The sequence below is a fragment of the Rhea americana genome, unplaced genomic scaffold (assembly GCF_003343005.1).
Source record: "Rhea americana isolate MKP2758 unplaced genomic scaffold, rheAme1 scaffold_137, whole genome shotgun sequence".
Classification (NCBI taxonomy): Eukaryota; Metazoa; Chordata; class Aves; order Rheiformes; family Rheidae; genus Rhea; species Rhea americana.
The window spans coordinates 877,852-904,533 of record NW_028185450.1 but is presented as its reverse complement, the minus strand read 5'-3'; the positions used below and the strand labels follow the sequence as shown (position 1 = coordinate 904,533).

At 36.0% G+C, this 26,682-nt stretch overlaps 1 protein-coding gene across 1 annotated transcript in view; it reads left to right on the top strand.

Moving 5' to 3' along the window:
* The window catches only part of FMN2 (formin 2), a 166,493-nt gene extending 140,025 nt beyond the window's left edge, over nt 1-26,468 (top strand). The window contains exons 18-20 of the mRNA XM_085298284.1: nt 8,427-8,576; nt 22,889-22,970; nt 24,377-26,468. Coding sequence (XP_085154410.1) covers nt 8,427-8,576; nt 22,889-22,970; nt 24,377-24,403 — 259 coding nt within the window. The 3' untranslated portion in view covers nt 24,404-26,468. The remainder of the gene's footprint in view (nt 1-8,426; nt 8,577-22,888; nt 22,971-24,376) is intronic.
* Nucleotides 26,469-26,682: the final 214 nt, after the last annotated feature.

Here is a 26,682-nt window from a genome sequence, read left to right as displayed (position 1 = left end):
ATAACTCTTCTTTTTTTTTTTTTTTTTTTTTTTCTCTCTCTCTCTCTCTCCTCCCTCTATCCCCCAATCTCTTTCAGGTTGGGACAGCATATGGGAACTCTAGTTTGGCAGAATTTTTTTTACAAAGTTATGACTGTTTTAGAAGAAGCATCTGACAATACTCTCAGTCAGACCTGTAGATTAATTTCAGTTATTTTTATTATGTGTTCTGGTAAATGCATGTGTACAAAATTTAATCTATACTGGACTATATATTCTGAGCGTGACTATTATATGTATATCAAATCTGTTATAATACATACGTGGTTTCTATCTCAATAATCTACTCTAGATTTAAAGCAAATTGGCTCCTATTCTGTTAGATAATTCTGATCTTGACCCTACATAAAGTTCACGGCTATAAAAGTAAACCATACCATGGAGCAGGCAACACTTACAAGACTGCAGTTGGCATCAGTAAGTTTATTTTGTTAAAAGTTGTATTATATTAAATTATTAATATATAGTGCAAAATGGTTGTGTTACCTCCACATATAATTATAACCTTTTAAAGTAATAACAGTTGCTCAGAAAGCCTCCACTGCACTAGGTAATCAAGATGAGGTGTGTTAATAGAAACATCTGAAGACTAGTTGGTTTCTTACCACAGTAAGGCTAACGAATTGTCAGATCACTGATTGGAAATTCATTTTACTTCTGTRTTCTCTGTCTGCTTGCACCTTATTACTTATTCAAGTTCAGCCAGCCACAGCTTTTTTGATATGTTTGAAGATCGTATGTTGGTCTTTTTAAAAAAGACAGAGTAGTTTTCTTTTGGATGCACTGCTGGGCCTTACTTTCCAGTGCACACAACTACATGAGTTTACTTTACATACGTTCATGCTGCAGGTGCCCAATTAAACATAGAGCTATCTTGGTACCTACCTAGAAGCTCAGGGGGCACGCATGGACAGGGTATGCATGATGACATAAAATTAAAAACATTAAACTCTGTGAAAGAAAGTTACTGATTTGTGCAAATTATGCGTATTACAGTGGACTGCAACTTACASTAAGGCCTCTAGGAAAGTGGAAGCCTCAAGAAAAATATCTTAAGCCGTGTTTTTGAAAAAGTGTGAAACTTGTTAAAAAACGTCCTTTTAACATTACAGGAGAAAGCATATGGCATTCAGATGCATTAGAAGAATCATACTAGAATGTTTGTTTTTTTCTCTGAGTGGCCTGATAGAATATGATTGTCAAGGACAAAAAGTAGCCAAGTTTAACTCTGTTTTTAATGTATGATGTAAACTTATTCTTTTTTGAATCTAATATTCTTGAATGGAAACATGTCTTTTCAATGTGCATCATGTAATTTGTGTTTATTGGGATTTACTTAGATATAGTGGGCCAGTTCCTGGATGAGTTACAGCTAGTCAGTGCTATGTAGAAGATACAATGAAGGTGTAAAGATGCCTAACCAACCTTTCCTCATCTTTGATTTTTAAATGGTTGGAGGCTGACTCAGTCTGTGCGGTAATTTACAACAACTTCTTAAACACCCATATTTTTGTCATCAGAAAACTTCTGTCTGCCAGGACAGTTGCATCTTGCTTCTGACATAATTCATCACCTTATCCAAGCCACCTAGAATAAAAAGTGGCAACATTAGATCACCAAGGAATTCTTTTATCAGAGCAAAAGAGAGCCCATGTCATAGCCTCGTGTTTTAGAGGAGAATGAGGATGAAAATAGGAAGAAAAATAAATAAATAAATAAATAAATAAAATCAGAGAAGGAAAGTCATGAATAATGCATTTAAGAATGAAGTGTCAATTGTGATCCCTAATAACCTACTGTTGTCAGGAAAAGTAAGCTACAGGAAGAGACTTGGCAAATTTCTTCATCATGCCCAACTAATATAACTTAATCTTGACCAAGTAAAATTAGTTTCCCAAATAAAAGGATTGTAAAAATCCTTGTGCCCAAATTTGCCTTCCAACAAAATTGTCATTTAAGTCAGTTGTGGCCATAGTTTTGTAGAGCTACTTTGTTTCTGAAAAATAGGGTGAARGAAATGCCCACCCATTGAATGATGTGTATATCAGGGCCTAGAATGGCAATTTGAGCTCTGGTTGAAATGTTTTATTCATTGCTCACTCCGAGGTGATCAGTCTTAAAATTCTAGTTTTCCTAAACTATTTGTTCTAAGTAGGAAACTATATTCTTAATGCATGTTGAATTTAATAATCTGTGTCACTTAGTGTAGGTTCTGCTCCAGTTACTGAATCTGCTACATTCACTGTGTAGCATAAAATATAAAATACGCAAGTTGTGCATTTGTGTTATTGATCATTTTAAATAACTGATAATATTGATCGTTGTGGATAAACATACGGTTGTAAAGCATTCATAGCTATATCAGGGAAAAAAAATACCAAACTGCTTACCTGCAAGGAAACTGACCTATTAAAATGTAATTTTCTGTTCTTCTCATTATATGCTTTGTGTTGAGTTTTGCTGTGAAAAATAGTACTTTAAAAGTAGAGGGCATTTTTGTTGATGTTGTTAATTTTAATCTAGTTGGAGCAATAACACTTTTCTGTTTAATATAAATTTATAGGAGTCAAGGGATTAGAGATGAGGGGGATGACTTAGATTCAAAACATTGCAAATGTTTGGCTTTTATTTATTTATTTATTTATTTTGAGGAAAGGAAAAAATCTCTTGAGACCTTCTTTTCCTAAGGAACAATATTACAAAAATCCATAGTTACACAATATAAATTGGCAAAAGAGAGAATGGACTGATGATTCTGGCAGCTGACTTAAGCCTGCATGTTATCTCAACTTGCTTTTTAATATAAAAAGGATACCTCTTTTCTTTCTTTAAAAAAAGGGAGGAAAAAGTCCGTAAGTTCCTCACCAACACTTAAGTACTGGATATTTCGAATGAATCTATGTTTATTTTCGTATTTTCTCACTTATGCAGGACAAAGCAATGAGGAGAAGCAATGATGATCTTAGAAAAAGGTGGGGGGAGAAGGTGAAATAAAGTCATGGGGAGTTGTGATGCAGGGCAACCCTCAAAAAAATAAGTCAATAGATGATGAGGGGCTTCTTAGGGTACTGTGCATGTTAGGTTTCCTCACAGCTTTGTGCTGTCTCAATAACCAGGGTGCTGGTTCTCAGTTTCATTTTATCAGATAATTTTGTGTTACTTTGAACTGTTTTGAATCCTGCAAGTCTAACTTTTGAATCCTGCAAGACTAACTTTTGTTAATGCTTTCAGCTGTTTAAAACGCAAAATGCATTAAAGAACCCTTTTTCCTATTTATAAAACAAAATCAGGATGAATATGATAACTCACAGCTTTTCCAGGACGCAGCTACTGTTACCTATATACTGTACTCCTGTTTCTTGTATAGCCTTAAATTCAAGGGGAACATTTTGTACTTTCTGCCAAACTCAGTTTGACTTTTCAATACAATCTGTGTTAGATTTAAAGTAGTAAAAGGCAAACATGGTCCTTTTTTCCCTATTCCCTTTCTTATTTCTTTCGATAAGCTATGCTTAATGCTGAATGGCTTTCATCACGTTAGGATGTACCTTAGCAACTCCTGCCTGAATCAAAACTGCCTCTGATTTACAACAGAAAACAAAACCCAAGTTGTAATGAATATCCAAATTTTAACTTYGATCAAAATACTTAGTATACTAAACAATACTCTCTACTGCCGTACTGTAGAAAAAATTTTCCTGCTTTTAAACCACATTGAAACAAACCTATATGCTTGCAGGTATTTTTGTATACTGTGTTTGGAAACCTGATGGGGGTGTGTGTGTATGTGTGCGTGCATGCATGCATGCGCCTCTCTGTGTTTGTGTGTGTTCACCATTTCTCAGAAAGGTCAGCCAGGAATAGTGTCATTACTAGTGAAATTCAAGACATGTCTGGACCTTCAGTTACTTTGCTATTTGTTTGGCCACTGAAGCCTGATCAGCTGATGCTGAGGTGAAACTTACTGCTGTCCATTATTTAGTATTGTTGACTTGCCTCCTTATTGCTTTTTTGAGCAAAAGAAGTATTTGTGTTAGTTGCCAACTGTTCTGTCTCCCCTCCCTCTCCTTTTGCTTGAACAAGTGCATACATTCACATACTTGCATGCATGTGCACAAACATATCTTGCGGGTATTTATAAACTGGCCAGGTGAATGGAAAAAGCATTTAGCCAATGGATCACGCAGCAGACTTGAGTCTGAATCATTGTCTGCAACTCTGAATTTCTAACTGGCTTCAGAATGAAATGGAAAAAAATAGAGTAATCCATAGCTGCTCTTAAAATATTCCTAATGGATCAGACCTATTAGCTAGAACTGTTTGTTAATGAGCCATTTGCAAAGTGAATGACAWTTTTTTTTATCATATGATTAAATTTGATTTGGTTGTTGGTGCATCCATTCTTTCCTACCCTCCAAACAGAAAAATCATTTACATGGTTGTAAACAAGGGAGCACACAGAAAAGTCCGGTGATTCATTCATCAAATTTCCATATTTGAGTAAGCAGTAATTTCGGTCATCTTGGCCTGCGGTGATTTTTCTGGATTGCAAGAACAATTGAAACAAGGAAATGAGAAGATGAGAAAGGGAAAAAAGGAACTAACCATCTCTCATAATATTTCCTAACTAACTTGTCAAAGATGAAAACTTCTTCCACTGCTTCAGGACGCTTAATGTTATTTAATTGTCCTTTGAGGACAGCATGCAGCATATGAAAACCACTTTGAAATCTGTTTAAAAAATTCTGGCTTTTGCCATGTCAGGATAAGACAGTGGTGTGAACATCACTGCCTCATTTTTAATCAGGCTTGAAAAGTCATGCTGTTCTGAGCAAAGCTACTGACCTCCTTTACCTCTCTTAATCCCTGGAAATAACTCACATGCCCTTCCTTCCCTCTTCCATGACTGCTACCTCTCCTCTAATGCACATTCTTTTCTTTTAAGACATTCCCTATGAGTGTGGAAACATAAGAACCTTTTTACTTGAGACTCTCCCAATACTTAATGAACACTAAACAAGCTTTGCAATACATATTTGAGTAATAAATATTTCATTTTGTAGATAAGTGAAATGAGACAGAGAGCTCATCTGAGTTTCCCAAAGTTGTGTGTTGCAGAAATTAATCTGTGTACAGGAATGTAAGCATTCTCTACTGCAGCCGCTTATTTTATTCAAAATATATATGTTCCTGCATTTTTAGTCAGAAACAATATAGATGGTATTTGCAGATGTATCACTTTAGAATCTGTTTAGAAGGATAAACAAAAACATCTGAATGGGCAGCCCCACTGAAATGCACCAGAGAAGGTATTTGCTGCCTGGCAGAAATTTGAAAGCATGATATCTATTCTTAGGGTTATTGTAATGTCATCCAAATTCCTCTTTGTATTTGAAATGTGTGTCCCCTACTGGAGTCAGCTTTGAGATGTGTCTGGTTTGACACACGTAAACACTTCCAAATCAGATATTTAGAGAGCATGGTAATACAAAGGATTTATTCCTGCGCTTGTTTTATTTTTTGGTGTATTTGGAGTTACTTTATTTGCTTTGTCTTTTGTGTGAATCATGCCACTTTGTCTTGTAGTACAAAAATGACAGCATCAAATAAATAGCAGGCAGGTTTCCATATGTCTTCTAAATGTGCTCTGAGAGTTTGTTAACTGCTAAAAATGGGGATCTCTCTGACTGTAGAAATTATAATAACTACCTTGACTTTGTTTCATCTGCATGCATAGGAAAAGTACTTGGTTCTTGGAGAGTTGTGCCCCGAAGCCTTAGTGTGTTGCAACTGGTATCCTGTGCTTTCTTAACAGGCATTAGAAAGGTGGGACATATTAGCAATGACAAAGTGCCAGGGAGGTAAACAACCTGGCTGAGCATTTCTCTTCGATCCTTAGAAAAAAGTAAATTATAGCTATTAGCCGCAGCTGTAGGCATGTGTAAAGTTGTACTGACTGTACAAGGGGTTCTTAGCAAGATTTTCGAACACCAGAGGTAAAATATTGACCATCTCTTTTGCTCCCAAAAGACAGTAGGAATAATTGAAAGATAATGAAAGCTGTTGTGCCTCTAGGAAATGTTAGTGCTGCTTATCAGTTTTTGGAGTGTACTTATGCACAATATGAATTTCACTTTGTCTTGGCTTCCTGTTTTYTGGGATGTTTTCCTGTGAGGGAATTCTAGTTCATTACCTCAAATTTGAAAGCATTACTCAGAATGGCCATTCATTTTCAGATTCTTTTCGTTTTATTGTTATCTGCAGAGTGATTTGGAGAGGATTCTTTATCTGAATTTCTGATCTTTCTATGTTCTGTAAATCGCTAATGGCCTACTTTTATTGAGCTTTCTTTAAAAAATTTTATCTTAATAATAATAATAATAAGCCTTTGACCTAGCTGATGCCTCCAGGTTTCTCTGCTATCCTGTATTGCTTATGTCCCTTCAAAAATATTGGCAGTTCATTCTGCAAGATCAAAGCAGCTGTCTGTATGTCTTCTCCACTAGCCAGCTCCAGGACTAGAAGTCTAGAGGAAAAAAAAAAAAAAAAAAAAAAAAAAAAGCCAAACCAAAAGTACCTTCCACCTATGTCTGGTGGACATAGTCTTGGTGTAGTAAGCAAGAAGTTCAAAATAAAGTTGAGATGTCAGGGATATACTCTTTAGGTGTAATGTGTTTTCTCCAGTATAAAAACATAGTGGCTAAGAAAAATGGAATTTTTTAGTTTAATCGTTGGTATCACTCATATATAAATTTTTTTTCTTAAAAGAAAAATGAAGGGCATTCTATGATTAAGCAAGTACTGACTCACAGAACAGACTGCCATTGCTAAAGTGATACATTCCTTTTTCTTTAATCTGTTTTGATCAAGAAGTGATAGGCTATGAGAGCTGAGGAAACAGTATGCTGAGGAGAGATGGCTTTCAGGTATCAATGCAATAGGTTTAAAAGTGAGATTGTTTCTTTGTCATCTATGTTTATGTTGTCTATCTTTGTTCTTCACAACAGCTTCATTTTATTCAGCATATGGAAATAGTGAATTATAAATTAGGAGAAAAACGAATGCCTAAAATTTGATCTGTACTCATATGTTACGTTTTTAAGCTGCAGAAATTCCTATTAAGAAATAAGACAATTTATGTATATATGTATTGTCCATGTTGGGTAAAATGATTGGAGTATTGGATTTTGAGGGATAAGGAAAACAATTCTGCAGAGATTTTGTGAGTCTGACCCTTCTGAATGACTGAATCTGTGTATGTTGTTGTGCCCATTAAATACTTTAAATTATGACAACTGTCAAAGCACACTCTCTGTAGTTATAGTAGTCCATGGATAAAGATAAGTCTTTTGTGGATTAAAAGGTATTTCTATCCACTGCACTGGAATTAAATTTATTCTCATTATTAAAGTATTCTAAACAGTGATGTGTGTTTCATAGAAAGTGATGTGTTTCATATAGATCACTAAGTGGTAAGCATCTAGAACAATGAGCTAAGCATCTGGAACTACATTTCAGAAAACAACTCTTCATAGAATATCTCATGACGTAACCAGTTATTGCACTTTAAGCTTCAGATTTGAAGCACTGGTGTTTACAAACGTGAAGTCAAAAAATAAAATGGAACAGTTAACCAAGCAATTAGTTTTTGAGAGAATTTTTCCATAGCTTCCTACATAATTCAGTGTAATGTTTCTGCATATTGTTAAATTTGAAATAAAATAAAAACAATTCACATTTGGAAATCTGCTAAGTTTAGTTGCAAACACAGTCTCACTCTGTGTTGCAGATATGCTCTAGGCCTTTCAGTGAAAAACTCCATTCCTCCATTCAGAAATGAATGTCAGCTATGGTAGAATCACAATGAATAGCTGTTTTCTAGCACAGTTGTTCCTGGCCCAGTTTTCCATGGCATCATTTTTTGTTTAGTGTATAGCGGGCTTGAGTTTTAACAACTTTTCTGTGTATGCTTCCACATAAGCTGTTTATCCCCTTGTGTGCATGGACTTAACAGAATTTAAAGAACTTTGTTTACAATCTTTATAGGCTTTGACTGTGTATTTTGAAAATTTCTTTAAACACAACAGAAAGTCAGTATATGCGCAAGTGTGTCTGGGTTTACGGAGTGTGCTCATTTTAGCTTTTGAAATGGAAAATAGTTTGGTCAAAAAGCGAACAAATGATAAATGCCAGACCCCAACCTTTACAGAAGCATCATCTTATATTGTGTATCTATCTGTATCCAAAGAGCTCAAGCTGCTACGTTTTTATATTCTTATATTTTAGAGCTGCTATCAGGAGTAACTATATGCCATGTCGGTGTAAAGTAAGAAGAAGAAAAATTCTGTGGGTACTGAAATGTATGCCACTTTTGTTTTCTTTGACAGCTTTTTGGAAACTGCAGCCTATTTCTGTATGAAACCAAAAATGGGAGAGAAAGAGGTGTCCCCACATTCTTTCTTCAGTATTTGGCATGAATTCAGCTCTGACTTCAAAGAGTTCTGGAAGAAGGAAAACAAACTTATTCTGCAAGAAAGGTACGTTTGTTTGTTTGTTCAAAGGCTTCTCTCAGAATGTTGCTAGGAGCAATCACACMGAAACCAATCAGCCTCACTTCATTAGCACACAACCTATTGAATGTCTTTTTGATTTTTTTTTTTTTTAACAGAAACATTTATTTTATGTGGGTTTTCTTCTAGTAGTCATGCTCTTGTGAATGAGACATTAATATCTCTTTGTGCTAAAGCTTTTTCAGGTCTRTTCCGTCAATGATATTTTTGGTAGAGCATGTAACTTGTGTGTCGCTATGAATGCAAGCAAAGGGAGACTTGCTTCAGGTCTGAAAGTTAAGAAAAGATTTTACTGAAAATCTATTTACTGAAAACAAGGCGTTAAGACATGACATGTAAATATTTGTCCTATGAGGTTGATAAAAAGAAGAGGGAAGAGGAGGAGAGATCAAAAAGTCAGTTAATCCCGTTTTAAGAAAAGAATCAAACCAAATGTAGCACAAATCCTAGCCTCATGCAAATGTTGCATATATGGCATAAAGAACTAAGATGGTACTTGTAAAATATCAGCCACGCTGTCTGTGCCATATATTAGAAGAGTTATGAAGCTTGCTTTCATTTGCATGCAGCTATTGTGGTCATTCTTTGTATATAGAAACGATGCCAAGATTTAATCAGCTGTTTCATAAATAATAAATGCCATATAAGGACAGATTAAAAAAATACGAACRTGAAAATGGTAAACACAGTTATATAATTCTACATCTGTTAGCAACTTGGATGACCTCAGGAGAAGGATCGTGAAGCTACRCCTATGCCTTATCATTAACGAGGCTGAAACTTCAGGTCCCATAAATGATTGATATCAGTCCAGGTTTAGGTAACGTATCAAGAATAGGCCTGTTTTTCAAGAACGCTCAGCTGACGCAATTGTCCCAGACATCAGGATGTTGGAAGTAATTGGTAACTTTGCTTAAGCACCTATATAATCAATAAGTCAAGTGTGTATATCTAATATAAGTGGATACATTTAGGAACGAGTAATCTCACAGTTAAGAAAACTAGGTTTTACTCCTATTGCAAGATTGTGGTGCAAATGTTAACACAGTGGAGCAGCTCTCTGGGGATGTGTTTCACTTTACTATCTGACTTAATTTTAGGTAATTGAGTATCTCTCTTCACAATCGAGCTGACAGTAAAATACTATCTCATTTCCTAAGCAGGGATTTAGCTGCCAACTTGATACAAGATAATTTCAATTTGTATTTTTGTGCACTTTTTTWAAAAAATGGTATTTAAAAAAACCTGTCTTTTCCTTTCTGAAATACTGAATTTGTTCAGTATTTCCGCTGAAACAACCTTATCTTAAAAGCTTTCACTGCAAAATATTTTTCTTTAAAAGAAATTAACTAAAAAAGCACAAAGCCTCTTCATGCTATTTTTCTTCTACATCTAAAGCTTAAGAGGAGAATGGGATTCCAGTACAATCAGTTAATTCTCTTTCAGTTCACTGTATGAATAGTCTGTATTATGCCATGCATTGAAGCAGCAGAGAGAAAAGTGGCTGTACACTGTCTAGGGCAAAGGTGTCATTAGCCTGAAAGGAACTGAGCATGTTTACCCAGACAATAGCTTTAGAGGCAAGATGAGACAGGGAGGGAGAGACACAGGAACCAGGGAGCCTGTGGTGGGCAAGGAAGCTGGGAGATTCCTGCGAAGTAGCAAGAACAGCCAAGGTAAAGCTTGGAGGTGATGGGAAGGAGGAGACACCCTCAGCAGGCCAGAAGGGGCTTTCTAGAATTAGCTGAAATCCAGGAAGTCACTGAAAATCACAGTCACAGACTGAAAATGATCCATCCCAAAAATTGTATGTAGTTTTTTTTTTTTTTTTTTCTTCCTAGAATTTTAATTTTGGCTTGTCTCATCCACTTTAAATCTTCCTCTTTATTGATTTAATTTGTTCAGATGAGGCTAGGCTTAGAATTTGGAAACCTTTAATCTCCTGGTTTGTACTCACCTCTCAGAAAAGTTTGACACAGTGCCATTTCAGACCTGGACAACTAAAAGTCTTTTTGTTGCCTTTTAGGAATTAAAATATTTTGACAAAATTAGTAGTAGGAATAAAAATTTTCCAAGGAAAGCAAGAGGTTTTTTTTTTCCCTAGAAGCAAAGACTCTTCTTTGCTAAAGCAACTGTATTATGAAAGCCTTTCCATGGAAAATATTATGTCTGCCATCATAGTTCAATTTGATACCTAAAATTGCTCTTTAGGTTATTTGCTTGACTTGCCATTTCAAGTGTTCTTTGTGAAAGAAAGGATGCTTTGATGTGAGGCCCTCTTGAGTACTGAGAGAGGACAAAGAATCTTGAGAGAAAAATAAGTACTGCAAAAAGGTGTAAGAATGTACAACATGATATTTTTCAAAATCTCAGCCTGTATGGACAGATCCACAGATGATGGACATCTGCTTGTGCCACTGCAATATGGATTATTTGTTCAAGAAAYTGGCTTATAATCTATGTTGATGATGTTGCTGAATGAGTGCTTTCTATCTACTTTGTGATGACCTATGTCCGTCAAATTGGTTATTTAATGTTGTATACACCRACACRACTAGTGACTAGATWATATGAAGGTCTCAGCAGCAATATTTGAGGGGTAAAATCCTGACTCCATTGGAGTCACAAAAATATCRTTAACCCTAAGGAAGGCTAGAATTTCCTGTTGTGTGTTTTGTCAGCAAACAGCTGGTAATTGTTTCTACGTGCATAAGGTAAGTTATGTTATTCTCTGCTGCTAGAGTTGAAGAGCTGGCTAGTACGTTAATGGTCAAGGCAACTTTCTGTAGGCTTTCACTGGCAGTAAAGTTTCTAAGTGACAGATATGGTAAGACTTTAAATATTATCATATGCCACCATTGTCAGAGAATTAATTGCCTGGGTGCTACCTGACGTAGAGTACTTCTATTATGATCATTATTTATAAAAAGTAAACTTCATTCCCTTTTCTTTTTTAATTTGAGCATCTTTCTTTCCCTTTCGTTCCTCTTATCCCTCCATTCCAATATTTGTTTAATAAATGTTTATGCTATGGGCAACGTTTCTAGGGTATTTTATATCCCAGTTTCCATATGGATTGCGTAGGGAAAGGAATTGCTTGTTAATASTGGCTGTTCCTTATTTAGTCTCTGAAGATATGAGTCACACTGTTTTACAATAATTTACCCAAAGGCTTTTCATAGATGGTATTTCCTAAGGTAGTATTACTTTTTGTTACCGATACATTAAAAGTGTGTGTGTTTTACAGAAAGCAGTCGGCCAACTTTTATTTTAAACACTTTTCAGTCAGCATTTCAACTTGTTTATTGGTCTGCCTGGCATTTATATGCACAAGATAAACACTGAACTGTCAGACTTTGTATTTCTTTACRAGAAGATGAGGGAAAAAAGTGAAGAAAAATGATGCAAGGTTAAAAACAAATTAATTTTTCTCAAGTTTTCTACTGCTTTTGCTCAGTTCTGTCAGATGAAATAAAGCAGAAGTGGAAAATACCAGCTGTAGAGAAAATTATGCATGATAAACTGTTAAATACAGTAGCAATAAAAAGAAAAATGCACCTGAAAATTACACTGAAAGCATAGTTCTGCCAAAAGGTCTATTACAGTCATCTTAACAGTGCTATTATTTGTGGTTACACTGTAGTCAAGACTAAGTGGAGCATTCTGATCAAAATTGTTACCTGGGTTATTTGTAATGTTCTCAGAAATGTTCTGTTTAGGTTGAAATTTCTCATGCTATGTCTAACCTAAAGATGTATCTTTTTAAGTGTAARTCTTCAAAGTGATATAACTTCTTGATTAAGCAATTAATTAAAAAATAATAACCTAAACAGGGCATATTTGAGGTTTTCAGAGGCATCCTTTTTTACTATTGTCCTTCCACTGTATATTTTTATGTCATTAGTAGGCTATGCATTGTGTTCATACTTCGAAAACTCTGGAAAGATACCTGCAGGTAAAAGTTGCCCTTTATATGTGATCATCAAGAAAGCCAGGAAAGTTGACATTATCTTCCCTAATTCCCTTTCAATGTTGTTTGAAAGAAGAATTATCATTTTGATCCTTGCAAGTGTCTTGTTCTGCTGCCTTATTACATAATTTAATTCAGTTGCTGCATGCCCTGAAACAGAAATTGCCCTCTGAATACATATTGTCAGATCATGCACAACTGCAATGACAGCTATGCAAAAATTTTACCTTTTCAGGATAACTTTTATCTTAAAAGATCACACTAGCAATCTTCAAATGCATCTTTTTTCCTCCTGTAGAGAGAGCAAGTGTCTCATGCARACTGACATACAAATACATTAACTCTTTCCCCATAAATCACTGGCTTTGTTCCCCCTCACCCCTTTTATTTTCTAGTTTGTTTGTATTTTTGAGGTAAAGTGTTCAACATTAAATGCATTAGTCCAATATAGCACTTCTTTGAGAGCAAAGAGTATTTTCACTTCTCTCACTGTCCAGTGAGGACTACAGAACAGTTGTCCAGAGCACTACTGCTTTCCTAGGAGCCAGGAAAAGATAGCCTGTCCTGGGAACTGAAAAAATCAAAGAACTGGTGAAGCAATACTCAATAAACCCCTGCAGAGGGAAATCTTGAAAAGTTATGACAAATTAAAAAAAAAATGGGAGAAGTTGAGCAGCTACTCTGTGTGGTAGTCAAATATGGAGTTTGCAAATGCTTGGTAGCTAGAATGCAGAAGATCTCGTATTGAAGTGGGTAGCAAATATCCATCTTTAGGACTCACTTAAGCAGTCTATTACTTCATCTTTTCTTAAATGATGTGAAATACACTCTGGCTTACTACAGTAAGAAGTCARTCTTTTTAGAGCTTATCTTTAAATTTTAAAGAAGAGGGAACAAGGAAAACCTCCATTTTTGTCAAAGGTGATTATCATTAGACCTTAGGCACAGATTCAGATCTTGTTAGAAACAGGTCAGTAAGCAGGGACAAGCATTCTTGCAGGGCCACAATTCAGTCTTCCCTTTCTCTGGATGCAAGTGAGATATTGGCACTCATTTGTCTGCTACTGTGGGTGTTTCAGTTCTTCAGGTTACATTTGCTGTTCCAGACAGCCTGTGCAACCTTGCAAAAAGTTAACTAAATAAGGGAAATAAAGTTGTATTTCTGTGTGGGAAGGAAAAAAGCAAGAGGAGAGRGGAAGATAGATACTTTCTAATTGTGTGCATAAGATAAAGATTGCTCATAGGCTTAGTCTGGCTCTTGCATTTATGGAAAGGCATGTCACTGAACAGAAAATAACTGAGTCGGTGATGCCAGCAGAGGAGAGTTCATAAGCAGAATCAACATTATGGTAAAGTTCTGTAAGTCTCTGATATCTTGCATCACACTAAGTTTGYGAATTTCTTTTGGCTGACTTTATTCAACCTTTCAACTCCCACGATAAATCTTTGACACATTTTTAAAAAAATCTATAAGCTCAAAAAATATACTCATCTCTCAAATGTAAAAGTTGCCCATTCCCGTAAGAATAGCAGTTAAGCTGGCACCTGGTGTGTCACACTGTGTATATCTAGATGAAAGGGAGATTCCTGGCCAGCATGTCTCCACAGCTCATTGATCTCGCTCTGCAGAAAGACTGGTATGTCTCCCTACAGACTCCTCGGCAGGATGATTTAAAACTTGCTGTTGAGCAATTTAAAGTCTGGCATTGGATATTTGTACGTTGCACAGTGAGGAGCATATTGGTAAGCTGCCACTTCTGCTTGCAGAGGAGGGCATTAAATCCCATAGCGYGAGCAATGTCCTCACAGAGTAATTTAAGGGATATTTTGTTAACGCTTATAATAGGAACCAGTGAGTCAGACTTGAGAGTGAGAAATCTGGGGATATGGGAATATGCACTTGCAGAGGAATGCCGAGATGGAAAAAGAGAAGAGAAAGATGTATATGGAATGGCAGCATGCAAGGAAAATGATAAAAATATGGAATATGTTTAGTGGGGTCACATTTCCAAATGATTGTGAAAACTGCTTGTGTGCTATTGTAATGTTGACCAAAATCTCCTAGCATTATGTTAAGAAGTACTCACTTATTATGGTAGATGCATTTTCTTATGCAGGTATGTGAAGCTCACTGCTCTCTAATAATTTGAGTTTGATGCTGCTGGGTTTCATTTWATGATACGTAGATATAACGACAACATTTCAAAACAATGCAGCTTTTGTTACTTAGCATCTTTTAAATATTCAGTTCAAAGTTTGTGATGGTATTTCAAAAATTTAACTTGGAGAAAATAGCTTTCTGATCAGAAAATATTGGGTTACATTACAAACATTGAAAAAAATACTCACACCAAAGATTCAGAACGGTCCTTTGAGGCAATGCCTCACAAAGAGACAATTTGTTGTCCAGCTGAGAGAGAAGTTACTCATTATTTCAGTACTTTTGTTCTTTCCTTGTGCACTTTCTGCAATTAGTGCTTTTTGTCAATGAAAATACCAGGGGTTTTTGGTAAAGAGAGGAGAGCAATGACTTTCATTCTTAGCATTGCTCTTCAGGGATAAGTTTGTGAAAAATAAAAATGTTTGGAGGTACTGTTCAGGTTGGAGGTATAGGTTCAGTCTAGATCTCAGCTTGAAATTATTTTTTAATACGTTAGTTTAACTTTGTTTAAATAATACTGTGTTTTCTAAGAAAGGAACAAGTACTTCCATACAGAAACGTAAGGCAACTAGTACGTATGACTTCTAATCAGAAACACAGTGAAGGATCTAGTACAAAAATTCCAATCTAATCTCTCCTGACTTTTGTGACTTACACAAGACCAGATTCCAGAATGGCCCCAAATAAACAATCAAAGGACTCTTCAGCAGTGTCTTCTTTATTAACCTAGTGATGGTATGGTATCATTCAGATATGTTAAATTGCATCTTAACATGTGTGTTGTGCATAAAAGGAGATAGATACGAATCAAAATTTCACAATGAAATTTGCCTTCTGTTTTTATGGCTATTACACTTTATAATAATATGGTGTTGTACTTTCTTTACTTGCGAAATGTTTTCATTCCAAGTCAAAGAAGCATTTGAGATACAATACTGTATTATAATATTTTGAACAGCATTTGTCATTAAACTGTTCRTGTCCAAATCTTGAAACTCTCATGACTTAAAATCTACTGTCATTCAGCCTGATCCAGAAGTGTATGGCACTGTGAATGTTTTACGGCATGAGTACAGGGGATAGTCTAATGTCAGGAGTTCTTACATTTTGAGAAGAGGCTTGCTGTATCTTCAGTCAGTCTGAGGTCAGAGCATGGCTATAAATGGGCATCTTCTGACACCTGATGCCGCAAACCTGGGGTCCTTTTATATTCCTGCCTCCTGTCCTGGGTACTTCTGTTTCTGTGACTCTCCAGCTGACTTCTGCTGACTTTGCTTCTTTTCTTTCCAGTGTTCTCCTCTACTCATTCAGTTCTCTTGTTCTGCCAGTATTGTAGCTGCTATCTGTCCACAGTATGTCTTTGTATCCTCTGTAAGATAGTCTCCTTCTATGCTTAGTCTCTTCACTAAGACTTTTCTCATTTTTTTTTTTTTTTACAAATTACACTTTTTCCTCCTTTATCCCCTTTACTCCTTCAAAATGTTTCAGAGCATGTATAGTTTCACGTTTCCATTTGCTCCTGAGTTTTCTTTCTTTTGCTTGTTCATTATGTTACCAGTTTTACCTCACCTCAAGTCTTGTTCCTTTCCCTTATCATTTCCTGTTGAATTTCCTAGCCAAATAGCCTAGAAGGCAGCCAGCTTCTTTGAGAGCAATCTGGCTTCTGTCCCAAGWAAAACAATGGAAGGTGATGACTATCTTTTCTTAGGGCAACTTCAATTTTCATATGCAAAGTTTGTAGGAAAATGATTGCCATCTTGCCAGAAGGTAATGATGTGTAGTCCAAAATACTGGCCACCTTGACAAGAATAAAATTTATGAATGTGATGACAGAAGTCAGGAAATATGTGTTTAAGTGGACACAGGCATATGCATTTTATTAGAATCATAGCCACTCTTAACTGTTTAATTTTTCATGTCATTACATTTCCAAGGTGAAATTTTCTTTAATGCTAAAGCTATTATGTTAAAATATGTATTTTAATACAACATCTTTTTTTGTGTTTTTATGCATACTGTATCTCTATGCAGGTGAGAGCAGAATCTCTAGACTATCAAAACTATTATTGCAAGATAGAACTGAGAAACTGGATATTTTTTTCCATAGAGAAATTATGAGAGAGAGATTTTAACACATTCCACTTTCTTTTCTTCCTAATCAAGCCAGATTTCAAAGACTTCAGTTCTGCAGACTGATAATTCTGAATTGAAATTATTTCAGAATATTTTGAAGTGTATTGTGGATTGGAGAGAGAGATTTTAACACATTCCACTTTCTTTTCTTCCTAATCAAGCCAGATTTCAAAGACTTCAGTTCTGCAGACTGATAATTCTGAATTGAAATTATTTCAGAATATTTTGAAGTGTATTGTGGATTGGAGAGACACTCTGAAAATTGGAAGGTCTCATTTTCATTTCAGTTGGTTTCAATTTCACTTGGCCTGGAAGCCTCATTTTTAGGTCAGTTTGACATGATGGACACTGAAGAAAATTTAAAATGTATTCTGTGAAGTCAGTTCTACACTGTTGACAACAGGATCACATTCATGGTCCTGTTACAGGTTAGTGTCTGTGTTAAGTGGCCAGATTCAAACACTTTAGTCGATTTGTCCTTGGTTCTCTGAGCCAAAGTACGATTAATCTCTGTGTCTTTCAGCCAGGCTTTGTCTGCTTCATGGTCCTTAACGGAACCATGCAAGAAGCTGGCAGTGATGTCAAGGTAGTCTAATACATAATCTCTCTGTTGGTAGGCAGAGGTTAGGTTTCATCAGTCAGTTTGATGGGACCAGGTACATTACAATGTGCTTCTTATCTGTATAAAGTCTTTGCAGTCAGATACTGAATCATATCTATGTCATCACTTCGAGCCTGTTGGTGTGAAAGTAAAAACTCTATATTTTTTGTTCTACTTTTTTTGGAACTTTATTTTTCTTTTACAGTTACTCTGTTTTTTCACTAAAGAAACTTCATAGCAAAAATCATTTCAATATTTTAATAACTAGGTCAAAAAAATAAAACTTAAACCCATTACTCTGGAACAGTTTTCCAAGAAACAATTTTAAAATTTTCTGCTCTTGAGGTCATAGGAACATTTGGCATTGGGTATTTTTGCTGAGAATTGTTTGGTTTTATATTTCAAGGTACTATTATTATTATAAACAAGTTATTTCCAGCCCAACCAACTTACTTATATAAAAAAGGTGGTGTTGCATGCTAAAATATTTTATCTGATGATAAGTATTGGTCTCAACTTTGGTTTATGTTACAAAATACAGAATATACAGAAAAGTTTCTTCAAGTTTCATGAACTGCACTGTCAGAGTATAGAAGTAATGTCTCTGAATTTATTGTGGAAGTTTCTGTGAGCAGCCGTAACTATCTACAGCATATAACATTCCAGCCTTCTCACTGTGCTTACATTTGTCATGTCGTAGTGCTCTCTAGTGAAGTGTAAGGCTACCAAGCCTAGATGGAGCCAGTAGGAAATGAATCTGTCTGCCACAGATACTTCAGACAACATTATTAATGTTTAGTGGCAGGAAAGTGGCCACCCTTCTCATTGGACTGAATGATGAGAGAAATTCTCTAAGTCTTGATAAGGCTGTGGCCAGGCTGGCTTTTGGTCTAGAAGGTGGATAAGGCTACTCTGTCTTTGGGCTTGTAGGGATGTCGGGTTTCTTTTTCCTGTGTGCATGCCAAAGTGTAACTCTTACTCATCTTGCAGACTTTTTAAACTTAATCATAGTGAACACTGTATACGTTTGTCTCAAAATACATAGGAGGTAAAAAGAAGTGAAAGCACTGGAGAAAAGTGTTTTTATTATGATGGAAATAAGAAACTACTTCCTTTGTTTAGGGTAACACTTATTAGACTCTCTGAATCTCTCTGAAGTGGCAGCATTTGAAACTAATTCTTAGGCTCTGAGAGTGCTTAGCTGTTTATGGACTTGTGGGATTTTACCTGAGCTAGGCTTTGCACACTGTTGTACGTTTCTTAAATGTTTTCTTATCACTGAGGTTGCTTGGTACGATACCCTTTCTGCAGTAATAAAAGCCACTTTACCTAAGTTTAATTAATATTTAAGGGCATGTATTTGTCCAGATTCAAGTTAGGAACTTTCTTATTTGGTATTTATAGAATCTGCCCTGGGCCTGATGCCAGATCCACTGCTCTGAATACCTCTGCTCTTCAGATTACTGTAGTGAGAGTTAAGCAACTCTGTGGTTGATTAGGTGGAGAAGAGTTTGGTTTTTTGTTTTGGGGGGTGTGTGTGTGCTGTGATTATGTCCTGATTAAGACAAAAGCAAGAAATTACTTGGGTAAAGAAGTAACAGGCAAAAGTTATTAAAAATAATACAGCTAATGTTACCTTTCCTAACAACTGATATGCTCTGTTCTGAGTCAAAATTAACATGGGGTGGGACAGGAGTAGATAGCAAATGAACCGAAGTAAGTTAACTGAAAGAAAGCGAGTTTGAGAAGCAGTTGAAATGTAGGAAGAGTGAGCATCAATCTAGCAAAGGAGCTTAGCGCACTGTAAGCTTGTGAATAATTCCCATCACGCTTACTAAGTTAAGCGTATCACCCAGCTTCTTCAAGAGGACCTGGTAGGTCCTCTTTCACCTACCCCATGTTTACCTGCTCTCGGATCATGCCTTGAGCTGCTGTTCCAGGTCTGAGTATTGCACTTGAAAGTAATGGCTAGTAGTTATAGAGACTGTTTGGTCCCTTTATAACAGAAAGTATTAGTTGCATAGAAGTAAATAGTTTAAGTAAAAGCAGATCTTCAAAACAATAAATCAGTCTATACACACGCCTGCCTTTGCCCAACAGTCGTAATTCTCTGTAACTGGGGAACGCCCACCTTCTTCATACTCTTTTTCCATAGCCTCCCTTGGTGGCAGCTGATCTTTCCACAGGGGCCCTGACAGCTGAATGCCCGCTCCTTTCCTAGGAATGTCTTTTTAACTGTTTAATGCTCTTTTGTGCTCCTTGCTGCCTGCACTGGCAGAAGAGCAGTGTCACTTTGGCCTGGAGCTTAGAAGTATGCCATTGTGTGCAACTGCTTCCCCGTTTGTGACTGCAGGGAGGCTCGCAGATTAGAGCTGTTGTGTTGTTTTCCTCAGACATCCCTTTCCCTCCCCCCAGTATTGAATTAGATGCATGAATCTATTCATGGCACTCGGACCACTTGAATAGTTAACCCAGTCTCCCTGACATGACCACGAGTTTTCATATAACTTTTACATCTTTTTGGTCTTAGGTTATTACCTTGTGTCTCTACACCTATCTCAGTCCCACTGAAGTGAGTGGGAAATAGTGCAGGAAAAGCATGAGCAAGAGGAAGAGGCACGTCAATTTGCCAGGGTGAGAAATATGACTTGAGCCAGACAGGATCTGACAGAAGCAAGGTATCTTTGCCTATCTCATTAGGATATACAAAACACAAGTTTCGACTGCAGTTTAAGCAGCACGGAAGTTCTGACTCTTCCCCTCACTGAATGGCATCAATAGCATTTTGTCGTTTCAAGCCAAGGCAGCCTTTCCMCATGTAGTGATTTCTCTGACTGAAGCAGAGAGTTTAAAATATTACACTGACAGTGCTACTTAACAGGAACTGTATTTTCGAAAATAACCCTTATCACTGTATTATCAAATGATCCATTCTGTGTAAGGATTTTTGTTTTGAATTAACAGGAAACTGTGCTGTCCTACAACCTACTCTGTTAGTCAAGCAGTGGGCAATCCRTCCTTGAAGGGGGATATTTCGATGGGACAAAGAGTAGAACTACATATTCCTTGACATTTCCTAAGAATAACATCTGGATCTGTGTGAAGTGGTTTAGAAAATATTTTTGTATGTTACATATGCAGCCATTTGCATGATGAGTAGTCTGAATACCTGCATATATTAAATTGCTTCTAAAAAAACACTCATCTTGCTAACTTCTCTAGTACTTGTACAGTCCCCAAGATTTGATGCTAATTTACTCCCAAGTAACATTTCATTCTCTAATTTAAATTATGGCTACCAATGATGGCAGCCAGCTATAGTCATATGTTAAAAAGAGGAAATGATATGATGGATATACTATTTTACAACTGTCTTTTTGAGAGTTGCTTTTGATGGCTTGGAATGTGTTTGACTGTTCGGAAAACATCATGGGAAGATCAATGTCACAGATATTTTTCTTCCTTCAGATATAAGTAGAAGTTAAGCAGAAGAAAAGGTGGCATTTAAGGAAAAATAAAATGACTTGGAATTTTACTGTATTCTGTACCATTCCCAGAAGCGTCTGTCCCAGAAGCTACCACAGCATTTTGGCTATCACTTTTACTGAATCTATTTACATATATTTTTATAGGTGAATTACTTGGCTGTTTGACATTTTTGTTCTCTGTTGTGCTGCAGCAATCTGTCTGATCTGCAGATCAGACAAAAAGCATTACAGCTTAAAAGTAACAGATTTCAAAGCACTTTATTCCCCCACCTGTGCAAGTAAAGGTGTTCCTATATTAATAAAATACAAGGCTATCAAATTAAGATTGCAGGTTATTAGAAGTGCTGGAAAAGAACTACAGTTTAAATTAATTTTCAGAAGTATAAATTTGAAACATGAAAAGAACGAGGTGTGTCTGGCGAAGCTGGATAACAGAGATGAATGTGAAGGCAGTTTTTCTAATGTGCTTAGCAGACCCAGCTGGAGTCATACTATCAAAAATCTGGCCCTTACCACACACAAAAGAATTATTTTAAAATATTAGTAACACAGAGTCTGATTCTCCCATAGTCCTGTGTAGCCTCAGTGAAATAGCAGACATGCAAGTGGTCTGGAGAYAAACCACAAAGAAACAGCCAAAGATATATCATTTCTTCAATATCAATTTACTATTTTTTTTTACTGCTGGATAACGATGAAAGGGCAAAGTAAGCACCATCCAAAGTCTRTTGTTGGCAAGTGTGTGCATTATAGCCAATACAGGATGTACATTTTTATTTTACTTTCTTATTTATAACTGATACTGTCATCCCTCATCAAAAAAACTAGCACATCTTAYGCTACTTAATGCCATCTTGTATAAAAGGTTTATATAAACCTTCGAAGCTTAGAGATTTAATAACTTAAATCTGTAATATCAGTGTTTCAGTAACCATGCGTGTTTAAAGTTGATTTACAGAATAAGTAAACACAGTAAAAAATAATAATATTTCACAGTGTTCAGTGTACACTGAACTCACTAGACTGATTCTGATAGTCCCAGTCTGAGTACATTTCTCTACCTTTTGGGGTTTGTTCCCTATCTTGATGTCAAAGAAGAGATTAATCTCATCAAAAATGTGTCATTTGGGATCCTTTCATAAGGCCCTAATTTAGTACCATTTACCAAGTCAGGAAACCCTATTAAGAGACACCATTAGTTTTGGGACCTGTTCTCTTTACACTCAAGCAGCCCAAGTGTGTTTATCTCCAGAGAGCACTGCAAGCCTTGCTGCTTACCCTTGCTTTTGGAAAGAAAGGGATGTGTACAGTAACATGCACCACATTGGTTGCAAATGTCATATTCTTTAAAAATGATTCTGGATTTTTTTAAAGCCTCATCTATTAAATATTTTAATTTAGAGAATGAAGACTAGCAATTTAGGGTAACTTGTTTTGCAGTTTTAAATGCAAACAGATTTGGGTGAAAGGCAGAAGAGTTTGCTGAGATTCTTTCTTAAACCTACAGTTGAAGTACTGAGGGCAGGATTTGTTAAAAAAAAAATAAAAAAAAAAAAAAAAAAAAAGTTGTAACAAGAAATGGAGTTTTCTTAGCAGGGTTTGGCTGAATGTTCAGAAGGCTAGTCTTTGTGTCAGCCAGTGTATTTTAAATCCGGATATATTTGAATTTTCAACCACAATGCTGATTACTTTTGGTAATTAGAACTGATTAAACCATTGATTATGTCTGCCCTTGTAAGTGCCACAGTCTGATGGTATGGCAATGACAGCTACATTAGTATAAATGCTATTTCATGGAGTATGCTAATAAACATATGGGGAATTAAATTACCCACTTGTGTCCTCGAGCCTAAATTTGTAAGTTATGTACTCCACTGTCTTTGGTTTTAGTCTAAGGAAATATTTATAAATTATGTCTCTTTTCAGAGTTAAAGAAGCAGAGGAAGTCTGCAGGCAGAAAAAGGGGAAATCACTTTACAATATAAGACCAAAACATGACTCTGGAATTGTAAGTAAAAAATACAGCTATGCATCTATTCCCATCAGTCTTTCTACATTTTGCTCTTTGCATTTTGTAGGTATGTTATTCTTGATGCACTCATTTTAAAAAATATTTTTGACATTTTCATGAAAGGTGTTAGGTTAAAACTCAGTTGCTGCTTGTGAATGTTACTGCACAAAACAGATGTGCACAAACAAGAGAAGCATGTTCTGCCTTGTACATCTGTTGTATGAAATTTTAGCATGGGATACATCTAAAAGGAAGAAAGATTATTCCGGACTTACTCAGTCTGTAATTATTTTGTTTTCTAAAAGCTGCAAAATGTAATGGAAGGTGAATGATAGGGACACTCAGTTTGGGCCACTGTGTCAAAAAACAGTTCTTTCTGTTCCACTGATCTGGATTTCTTTGGAATTGCAGTCATAGGAAGAGACAATACTATCCTCTGATTTTTTCTCCTGAAACCAGATAAATGTGTTTAATGGTAGTAGAGGACTAATTCCTATCATTTCAATGAAAATACTCCAATATGATTGCCTAAACATTGGTAAGATCATGATGTGTTTTTCAATGGATGAATTTTCCTCTAGTGGAAGATGAACCTGGCACGTCACATTACAATTATATCTGTAGCAGCTGACTATGAATTATATTGCTAGAATCTGAAAATAGATTATTTTTTTCATGCTCCTTTCCTCCCAGAGGCGTGATTGAATTCTTTTGTGCTTTATATTCATTGCTGTGTTACTCTGACATATCCTTGAAATGAAGCAGACTGTCACTTACTATAAGTCAAATTAACTAGTATAATTTGACAGAAGGAAAGAGAGAGAATTGTTTTTGTTGTTTCTTACTCTGAGTGTTTAGGGAGAAGTGGTTATAGTCAGTGCCACAGGAAATGTAAGTGGAGTAACAACTTGGTTAGGAATGGTAAACTAGACTTTTATTTTATCAATTTAATTTGTAACCAGATCAAGACATTATTTAAAAGAAAATGTTGATTTGGATTTTTTTCATCTGCCCTAYATCTCCACGCTTGTAAGCCATTGAGGGAGGTCTTTTTTAAATAACTGAAGGCTTAATTACTCCTATATCATTACCATTTTTACTCGTACTGAAACTGAGACTTCCAAGTAGACTTGAATATCAGGATTTCTGTCTGTTTACCACTGCAGGCATTTCTAATGTTACTAAATATTTGATAAAATAAAAAGGAAAGTAAACAAAAATATTTCATAAGCACAATGTTTAGCTGCAGTCTGCTTCAATTTTAGTTTCAAAGGGAATTTATTTGTGACATCAACCCTACAGTAAGTATAATTGAATGTTGGCCTACATATTTCTGTGCTTTACAGATGTGTGGCATGTGTTCTTATGTATACTCAATTCTCTGTATGTTTTCTGTTTTTCAGAAAGCAAAGATAAGTATGAAAATCTGAGAGAAGAAAAGTGAAAGCCATTGTTACCTGGTTACCAAAACTCAACCTGTCTGTGGGTGGGAGGGTGAGGGGGAAGGAAAAAACATCATCTTCATCATTTGCTCGCTTGACCTTTCTGAATTTCCGTTTTGTTCTCTAGAGTTTTCCACCAATTGATGTGTTATTGAACATTCATGAACGAATGTAATCACTTTAATGGAGTGCCCAATAATAGACTAGGTATGGACTTGAAACACTTTCCCTGTACTCTGTATCTCCTTTGCCAGTCAAAAATAATATTTTGTAAAGTTTATGGTATATTACAAATAGGCCAAATCAGCATGCGTAAAAAGCAGCATCTGCATCAGTTCTGAACATGCTGAAAATTGCATTAAGTTGAACTTCGTAAGAATGCTACTTGATACAGTAAAACATTTCCATTCCTACTGGCAACATCTGTCTAACACAWATACTTCATGGCACTGCACTTAGATTAGGGAAAGAAATGTTACTCCTAGTGAATTGTTTGTGTCCGTTTCATGTTGGCATTTGTAGTTTGTATTTTGAATCGTTAAGTGCTGTTTATACAGTATAATCAATGCTTTCCCAACTTGTTTGGTTGCCCTCCATGACTAAATATTTGTGGAACAAGATGTTTACTGTAACTATCTTTAAAATCGATAAGGCAGCATACTTTTACTTCATCTTTTGCCAGATAGTGAATGCCAGGTGGTATAGGGGTCAGAAATCCAACATAAAAAATTAAGTGAAAAGTAGGAAAATACAGAAAAGCACAGAAGTACTCTAGAGAATATGAGAGAGATTTGGCTATTATAGTTTGTTAATATATAAAGCAGCTAATACTTTTACATGAACTTTAGAAGGTATAGTATAGTTTTAACTCCTTATCACTTAAATCAGACAGGCTTTTGGCCATATGTACATGACTTCCCTTTCGGAAATAGCTTTACTGTTAATTTAAAACTCCTTTAGAAAGCCATTAAAAGATGCACATGGGAATTGACATTTCTGGAAAACAGTAGCCAATTCTAGTGACAGAACATAGACTACCAACAAATTCACATCAATTTCACACTTAACAGAATTGCAGATTTTTCCTCCAGGCTTTCAGTGTTCCTGACTAGGAGGTTAATGATTGAAGTCTATGACTTAGGGCTTCCATTTTAGACCACATGCTTAATTCCTATTTGCAGTCCAGAATTTACTATGTCAATCTTGATCTGCTCAACCAGTAACACCACCTTCCGTCAGTCCTAATTAAAAAGCCCCAAAACAATCAGCCTGATTGAATGCTAACATTTTGCTTTCAAAATGCACTTTCCCTGAAAGCAGTCGGTGTGTGCAACTGAATCAGATGCACCTGCTCACAGCCTTGGAGCCTAGAACACACTGGGGTACAGCAAATGAGATCTAACCTGCTAGGGTAGATTATTCCCTTTCTAATCTAGTACATCGTAAGGAGTTCCTGGATGTCCAGAGGCTAATACACTCTACAAGGTGTCATAAGGGGAAGTGCAAATTATGACCTCAGGAATCTGTTATTCTTCATATATACTAAGCACTAGGAAAGATGGTTTTTTCACTATGTGAAAAGCAAGTCTCCTGYTGCTGGACCGACCTTTGTGAAATTCTGTACTCATAATTATTTCTGGCAGGGATATAAATTAACACGAATGGAGTTCTAAAATTTTGTGTTGATGGGAGTAACATTACTATTCGGGGAAGTGAAAAGAAGAGATTATTTGCTGTTACAACTAATTTATGGAAAAAAACTTTAAAAAATAAAGCTATTTTAATGGCACTGATTCAAATTCATGTTTGTATTTATGTAAACAATAGTCTTTTCCTTTTAACTTTGCTCTTAATTGCAAGAATACAGTAGCATGTTTTGSTTTGTAGCCTTCCTGTTCCCTTCAGTACCTACAGTTATGTATATTGCCATACTAAATGAAATAATAGGACATCTAACAAAGATCACTATGTGCAATACTGTATTTAGTGTTTCTATTCGATTTTTTAGAATGTTAATTTATATGAAAATAAAAGGAATAATAATGAAAATTTGCTTTCATTCTTCACTGCCAGGCTATGCTATAGTTTGCTAGCGTCCACTTCCTGCCTAAACACTACATCCTTTTCAGCCTCCAGTACTCAATGTAATCCTGTTGTGAAGGGATTTGTGGAAATGGGGCTTCTCTCACCTTGCCTTTGAGAAGTATGGTGACAGAATCTAGTTGTGTGGATATATATTACCTCTTCCTCGAGTGGTGATAGTGAGG